Raw genomic sequence first — 8,358 nt, 5'->3', positions numbered from 1 at the left:
TTTTACTTGTGAGCTTGGTTTGTCCTTTAAATGGAGGGCAATGGGCCTCATGCAAGGCCCATATGTACAAACAGGATCGTTCTTGAGTGGCATGTACCAGTGGTGCAAGAAGGCTCGCTGCAACAGTTTTCTTATAATCAGAATTTGCCTTTTTTGTAGGTATGTTCGGACCTGTCATACTACTGATGTACTGCACAGACAGCCTGCCTTTCTCCACGGGGAAAAATCCTTGTTTGAAACAAGAATCATAATACCTGTGATCAGGTAACAAATCAGCTAAATAAGTTGCAAAATGAGTATTCGGTTCACAATAGCATCATCATGGCTGGCCCCTTTACTGTGAAGCTCAACAACTTTATTTTAGATTGTATGGTTTTATTGGCATCTCTCACTCTGAAAGGCTTCCTTTAGGATCTTTAGTCATATTTAGTCATATTTATTAACTCTTCACCACAATTGTGGTATGGAGTACAAACAAGACAAAATACAAAATAAATGATGAACAGTCAGAATGGGTCATCACAGGTCAAAGTAAACAAAAAGAAAACCAAGCCTGCACTCAAGCACGGCCATACATTATTTCATTTAAAAAGTGGCAAAACATTATTCAAGAAAGCACCCAGTTTACATATTGTTCTTGAATGATCAGTCTTCATTAAAGCTATACATTTGAACATAGATGGGTGGTTTAAAAAATATTTAGGCAAGTACTTATTTCTGTTCTCAGAGATAATGTCTTAATGTCTCATGTGTCTTAATGCACGTGAAGTGAACCAGGTGAACATCCTCTCTAATGATAGACAATACTATATTATACAGTATCCTGTCATACATCTCCATGACTGTCATGTCTCTTTGATTGCCTTCCTTTATGGACCACTTTACTTTTTCAAACTTGTTCCATATCATCAGTAGCATGTACAATAACTTTATTTAGAAAGAATATTAAAAACTCAAAAGCAATGTCTCCAATGTTTCCAGAAATCATGACCCAGTTACTCAAGAAAATCCTAAGATCTTGCTGTGAGCAGTTTCATTTAGGAACTTATCATAAACTAACAAATGCATAGCACCACAGGTAAGAGGAAAAATACATTTCACTTACAGCAATCTTCATTTTTCTTGGCAGCTGCATTTTGTAGCCTATTTTCTAATTGTTACAAATAGTTTCAATTGCTGATTGAGGCTGCAGGACTTGAAACTGTGCACTGAGCAGTAGTAACCTGTTGTTATGAACAAATAGCCGTGATTTGGGGGCATTTTATACTAATGATGAAATCTCGTGAGAGGTGTGGTCTTTCTCATGAACAGGTGCCACTCATTGGGCTGAAATTGGCCATTTATTTTGATTTATTATTATTATAGTTTGGCGAATAGAACTTGAAACCCCAGTTTATACTTGTACCACTTATATGAACAAGCCTCAAAAAATAAGAGACTTGTGTGCCAGGTTAACACCACTGACAACATCATGTTTGATCCTGGTGAATTTGTTTTAAACTAAAAGATGCTGCACTGAGCACAGACTTTAAAAATGTAAGGGACTTTTACATCAGATTGAGGATACAGTTAACTGCTTTATTCAGAGACAAACACTAGTTTTATTTTGAAGGCAAAATTATTCCAGTCAGCAAAGGCTACTTTCAGTTTCGTTTCTTTTCGAGCAGCCTGGCATCGTGAATGTGTACCACTGTATTTGCCCAGAGCTCCTACATAGCGGCAGAGCTGGCCATCAGTCACCATTCTCAACAAGAAGATAAGGAGGTAAGGCCGAAATATTAGTATAGTATGATATAATAACATTTAAGTGTAGCCATTGGGTTTTGTCAACCTTTAATGTACGCCAGGCCTATAGGCGTGGGGTTTTTAATGATTTATTGATTTTTATGACTGAAAGTGTGGCACAGCTGCTACGTAGTTCTGTTGCATAATTCTGTTGTGTTATTCATTGGATAGACTTTTTTTTTTTTTAAACTTCGTCCAGTTTAATACCTAACCCCTGAAGCTGGCTCCCGTCACACACCTTTATTGACTTTAACCTGACTTGAGGACTAAAACAACAGATCTAACAGTTCACCTCTGGTGGAAGCCACGTGTGAAATTAATAAGATCTATAAACATTTCTAAAATCAATCAGCAACCAGTGAAGAGATGTTAATTGGCCTGATGCTGGATAAAACACTAACATAATAGTATTAGTATAACAGTATCCCCGGGCTACAGATGGTACTAATAATGTGGGTATGGCAAATATTTTCTTTGTCAGTCAGACAGGAAGTGGAAAGTTGTCCTGTTCTGCCCAATATCAAGCTGGGAAATTCCTTTTTGTCAGTCTGACAGTAACTTAATATGTTTTCTGTCTGAATCTGTGCCAAGAAAGCCCAAAAAAATGCAGGGCTTCCAATGCTTTAAGTAAAACTCTTAATTTTGCATGTTGTATAAAATTGAGGGATACAACTGAGAAACAATCTGAGGAGGAATAGAGGAACAACCTCTAGTAAATTAAAAGACAATTTTATTTTACACATTTTTATTAACCGTTGGACATTTGACTCAAGTACAGGTTTTCAAGCAGAGTTATATCAAAGGAAGAATAAGAACATTAAAGGGGAACTACGCCCATTTTCAGAACTCATGCTCGTTATTTCTATGGTTAAAGACAGTCCAGAAATATAAGTAAAGATGAACAACTCTCTCCCAAATTCAGAAACTAGAGCGCTGGGGCCAGTTGCACAAAGCACCATAAGTTTGCTTCTTAAGGATGGCACTTAAGGTTTAGTTTTTCCTTAGCTAAGGAAATTACTCAAGGGTGTGGGACAGAATCTCTTTAGAAGGTTTCCGTAGTCAAGGAAAGATGTTGAGGCATTTACTGCACTGAAATATTTTACAACAGGAAAGTTGTACTGTCTCCATGGAGACCATTTCCTTCAGTATAAGACCAAGGTAAGGAGAAAAACTTCAGGAAACTCTAAGGAAAAGACTTAAGGGTGTTTTGTACAATCAATTTTTTAAAGAAACCTTTAACTCGGACTGAAAGGAAAATCACACGTTTGAGTTTCAGGGGCCGGCTGCATACAGCACTTAGAGTTAAGTGCTGTATGCAGCCGGCCCCTGAAACTCAAACGTGTGATGTCATAGGGTATAAAGCCTGAAGCTGCTCCATAGACAGTGAATTAGGACGTTATATTTGATGACATCACAAGTTTGAGACTTTCTTCTCTGGCTTTTGGCTTTGACAGAGAGTAGTTCATGTTCACAAATGTTTATTAAACTGTATATTTATCCTCCTTTATATACTTTAGCATACCAGCTGTCCACTATGGAGGCCATGCTAACCAGGAGCCGCCGGACCACAATCTGCTCCCAGCTGGGGAGAGTCAAACTACGGCTGCTGTACAAGGCCAGCATCCATGGTTTCACCGGCGCAGCCTTCCACCAACAATGTGACCAGCGTGGTCCCACAGTGTCTGTGGGCTATAACACCTCCGGTTATGTGTTTGGAGGCTACACCCAACAACCCTTCACTCAGTCTGGACAGTTTGTGCGTGATGACCAGGCCTTTCTTTTTACCTTCAGTGGAGAAAGGCTCCTCAAATATCCAGTCGCTCCTGCCAATCCAGGTTATGCAGTGAAAATGATAGCCAACTGTGGTCCATATTTTGGAGAAGCGCTGGTTCTTGTTAATGGAAGCAAAGCAGTTGTCTATAGCAGTCCAGGAAATTACTACAACTTCAATGCTGCAGAAATGCATGGCAACGACCTGAACCTGACTGAGTGTGAAGTCTATGAAGTCGAGGGTGAGTTCACTATTATTTGACATATTTTAACTTTGATGCTTTGCTGTGACAAATCCATATTTATTCTGATATAGTTCATGATGTGTCTGGCTATATGTGCATCCCTACCAACTATGGCCACTAGTGTTAGATTCCTTACTGTCCGTCACCACTGCTACTTTTTAGCATATACGTTAATACTACAGTTCAGGTATTAATGTTGAATTTTCATCAGGTGACGTTACTGCACTGTTTCATATTTGTAAGACCAGACAATAAAGATGTTGATTTTCAATGTCATAAAATATACTGTGTGATATTAATAACAGAAAAAAATTGTATGGGTGTTTTTTGTTTTTTTAATCAAATTTGAAAGAAAAGAAAATTTGTCGTTTTTATTGAAGTTGTTTTTGCTCTTCAACAGAAACCACAGAACTTGAGAGGCCATGGAGGACTATAAACTGGGAATCTCAGTAAGATGGCTAGAGCCACCAACCCTCACATAATGCTGTTAACATGCTTTACTATAGGACAATATACTGTGTACTGTAGAACAAAATGGATATGTTTCACATGCCATGACGTGAGAATGCTATGCTTCGCTGGACAAGCTATACCAGCTATTTCAGATTATAATAGACTTAGTGTCTATGGAAAATATTATGTGATCAAATTGTTTGCCTTGCTCACTGTGCTATACAGTTTTAAACTGTACAATTCTTGACTAACTGTCATAAATTTACCTGCAACCATGAAAGCATCACAGAGGTAAACTGGCTGAACATAAAATGTCTTCTGAACAACCAGGATTAAACAACTTTATCACGAGATGAGAACGTTTCTTTTCTTGTTTCTATAGGAACAAGAAGGAGCTGATGGAGAGTATTACAATGTACAAACCCACAGTCAGCTCTGTGTCCCAGGCTCGGGTTCTGCTCATTGGACCAGTTGGAGCTGGAAAGTCCAGCTTCTTCAATTCTATCAACTCTGTATTCAGAGGCCACGTCACCAGTCAGGCCATCGCTGGCTCCTCTACCACCAGCCTCACAACACAGGTTATTTCCTGCCTCTTAATGGTTTACATTTGTGGTGACTGGTTTCAAAATGAAAATCCTGTCCTTGTGTTGCTCCATTTTGTTCTCTCTTTGTTCTCTACAGTTTCGCACCTTCTCAGTGAAAGCTGGGCGAGATGGGAAACCTCTGCCAATCATCTTGTGTGATACCATGGGACTGGAGGAAAGCAGAGCGGCGGGGCTTGAGATCGATGACATCAGCAGCATCCTTAAAGGTCATCTGCCAGACCGTTATCAGGTACAGCTTTTTGTTACATTGAACAGGATATTAAATGTATGATTCATTGGCTGTAGTTCACTCAAACTGTCTGTGTTTCCCCTCATCTGCATTACTCAGTTCAACCCCTCTGCTCCTCTGAATTCGGAGGCCCATGGCTATCGTAAGTCTCCAAGGCTCAAGGACAAGATCCACTGTGTGGTCTATGTCGTTGATGCCTGCAAGGTCTCAATCATGCCCACAAAACTGGAGGAGAAGCTGCATGCTGTCCGCAGAAAGGTCAACTTAATGGGTCAGTAAAAATGAGTCCCCCTTAATTATAATGAAGACATACAGTATATATACAGCACTCTCTCTGAATGTCAACATAGTACAATACAGTACATACTGTAGACAAACAAGGGGCCCCATAGGGTGACAATGTAATTTAAATTAATTCAACATGTTTCTATGACTATATTGTTAATAGATTGTTATTAATTAAAAGGAAGAAAAGTTCTGGCCAACACGGGATTACTTTGCTGCTGCTCTCCCTGCCTTAGGCTGTCCATGTAAGCGCATGGAAGGGCAGGGAGGTTTGCTCTCTCTCCGCCTTATGCTTTCCATGTAGGCGCGTGGAAGAGTCTTTCTGCGTTGGCCCAAGGAAAGGCAGAGGGGCCCCAGAACAGATGCCATACCGCCAAATATAATACCGCAAATGGAAATAAAGTTTTAAAGTGTTCCTGACTGAAATAACTTTGTTTCATAATTGCTGAAACTGTCACTATACTCTAAAAGAAATACATGAGATAAATAACACTCTAAAATAATACACTCAAAACAGCCAATCAGAGCTGAGGATTCTCTAATGCATATCCGTCACTCAGTGAACTGCAATCAAACTGTCAAGCTAGGCTGCGCTGATCAGATATGAATCACGATTCTGCCTCAGATGGGTTCAGAAACATTTTAGTTTACTATGCAGCTGTCAAATTAGAAGGTTTTTGACCTGGCTGCCATGTTGGATACAGATAAACAGAGTACCAAGCACCTCCCAACAGCCAGACCGGTCTCTCATTTTACAGTTAAACAGTACTAAAATATGTTTCTGAAAACATTAGAGGTGATAAATAAGCAATACAGTAACAGAATCTTGATTCATATTTCATCAGAGCTGCCTAGTTTGACAGTTTGGCCTCAGTTCACAAACAGTAACTGACATGACTCATAACTGCGTTAGAGACCTCTCGGCTCTCATTGGTTGTTTTTGTTCACATGCAGTAAGGCCATTAGAAGCGCTACATGGCAATAGAGTGGGCAGAGGAATATGATTTTTGTCACAGATTATCTGTCATTTAGTGCTGTTTGAATACAGTGACAGTTTCAACAAATATAGAAAAATTATGACTATAGTTTTAAGTTTATTAAAATCATGAGGGTTTCAACTTCTTATAGAAATGGCTGAAGTATGAAATGTGTGCACTGTGTAGTGTCCTCAAACATTTTCCAAATGGAGCGGAACAATGTCCTAACAATCGCCAAAGAAATACTGCATATTTTATGAATGTGAAATCTAGTCGCATGACAACGCATAAAGGCGATTAGTTACTGTCCGAAATCTCAATTTATTGCTTACTGGAGAGTTAATGACTCCACCCATTTCGAAAGTTATCACTCAGTTAAATGGTGTAATCAACCTCATAGATATGGGTCAGCAGGTTCCTGCTTCACACACGTGTAGGTTAAGGATCCATTATCACCCAGGTAAAAAAGTAATATACTTTAATGTACTAAAAATGTACTTAATTTTCTGAAAGTACATTTCTAGCACATTTTGACTTTATGTGTTAAAATAAAGTAAACCAAAAATATATTATAAATGTATTAATTACAAATATATTATTTCCTCANGCTGCTGTACAAGGCCAGCATCCATGGTTTCACTGGTGCAGCCTTCCACCAACAATGTGACCAGTGTGGTCCCACAGTGTCTGTGGGCTATAACGCCTCCGGTTATGTGTTTGGAGGCTACACCCAACAACCCTTCACTCAGTCTGGACAGTACGTTCATGATGACCAGGCCTTTCTTTTCACCTTCAGAGGAGAAAGGCTCCTCAAATATCCAGTCACCAGTCCCGGTTATGCAGTAAATATGAGTAGTAATTCTGGTCCATATTTTGGAGATGCATTGGTTCTTGTTAATGGAAGCAAAGCAGTTGTCCATAGCAATCCAGGAAATTATTACAACTTCAGTGCTGTAGAAATGCATGGCAACGACCTGAACCTGACTGAGTGTGAAGTCTATGAAGTCGAGGGTGAGTTCACTATTATTTGACATATTTTAACTTTGATACTTTGCTGTGACAAATCCATATTTTATTTTTTTATATTCCATGATGTGTCTGGCTATATGCATCCCTACCAACTACGGCCACTAGTATATATTGGATCATTTCAGCTGAATATGCAGATAAGCACAGATCACCCAATTTTTTGCAATGAATATTACAAGAAAATAATAAAATTAAACTGTATCAGGATAAAGTTAATAGACCCTCCTGCTGTCCCCCAAAATTTTAGACCTCCCACCCTTCAGCAAAAGGAAATCATCCATGACCCACACAGGCCTATAAGTTATTTGGGGGTTTGTATGGTTGTCACTCCTCATTCTTTGCCTTGCTGTCCGTCACCACTGCTACTTTTAAAGCTACACTTTAATACTACAGATCAGGTAGTGTTGAACTTTAATCAGGTGACATTTATGCACTGTTCCATATGTGTGAGACACCCAAAACAGGCAATAATTCATTATCAATGTCATAAAATATTCTGCGTGATATTAATATTAATTAATTGTAAAGGTGTTTTTTTAATCAAATTTGAAAGATCATTGTCGTTTTTATAAAAGTTGTCTTTGCACTTCAACAGAAACCACAGAACTTGAGAGGCCATGGAGGACTATAAACTGGGGATCTCAGTAAGATGGATAGAGCCACCAACCCTCACATAATGCTGTTAACATGCTTTACTATAGGACAATATACTGTGTACTGTAGAACAAAATGGATATGTTTCACATGCCATGACGTGAGGATGCTATGCTTCGCTGGACAAGCTATACCAGCTATTTCAGATTATAATAGACATAGGGCTCAAGTTTCCCGGCGCAGCGCAGGTGGCGCAGGGTGGCGAACCCCGCGCAGAGCTAGTTTCGAGCAGCGCAACCCGAGGCGCGCTCAGTTTGGTAGTTTGGCAGACCGAGGTGCGCTGAGATGGGTGTGGCGGCGCAGCAGGGGGAGGTGTCGACAGATCC

General features: G+C 39.5%; 1 protein-coding gene and 1 pseudogene across 3 annotated transcripts in view; both read left to right on the top strand.

The window, feature by feature from the left end:
- The first annotated feature begins 1,636 nt into the window (after window positions 1-1,636).
- The window catches only part of LOC126397255 (interferon-induced protein 44-like), a 35,364-nt gene continuing 28,642 nt past the window's right edge, over window positions 1,637-8,358 (top strand). Inside the window, exons 1-6 of one of the 3 annotated variants that reach the window (XM_050055887.1) lie at window positions 1,637-1,764; window positions 3,303-3,797; window positions 4,201-4,249; window positions 4,636-4,831; window positions 4,935-5,087; window positions 5,187-5,358. In XM_050055887.1, the coding sequence (XP_049911844.1) occupies window positions 3,320-3,797; window positions 4,201-4,249; window positions 4,636-4,831; window positions 4,935-5,087; window positions 5,187-5,358 (1,048 nt within the window). In that variant the 5' untranslated portion in view covers window positions 1,637-1,764; window positions 3,303-3,319. The remainder of the gene's footprint in view (window positions 1,765-3,302; window positions 3,798-4,200; window positions 4,250-4,635; window positions 4,832-4,934; window positions 5,088-5,186; window positions 5,359-8,358) is intronic. The other 2 variants (XM_050055889.1, XM_050055888.1) reach the window with 2 other exon arrangements.
- LOC126396852 (interferon-induced protein 44-like) overlaps window positions 6,949-8,358 on the top strand; it is a 6,269-nt pseudogene continuing 4,859 nt past the window's right edge.

The sequence above is a fragment of the Epinephelus moara genome, chromosome 10 (assembly GCF_006386435.1).
Source record: "Epinephelus moara isolate mb chromosome 10, YSFRI_EMoa_1.0, whole genome shotgun sequence".
NCBI lineage: Eukaryota > Metazoa > Chordata > Actinopteri > Perciformes > Serranidae > Epinephelus > Epinephelus moara.
Note: the sequence above shows the minus strand (reverse complement) of the source record. Positions and strands in the feature narration are given on the sequence as shown.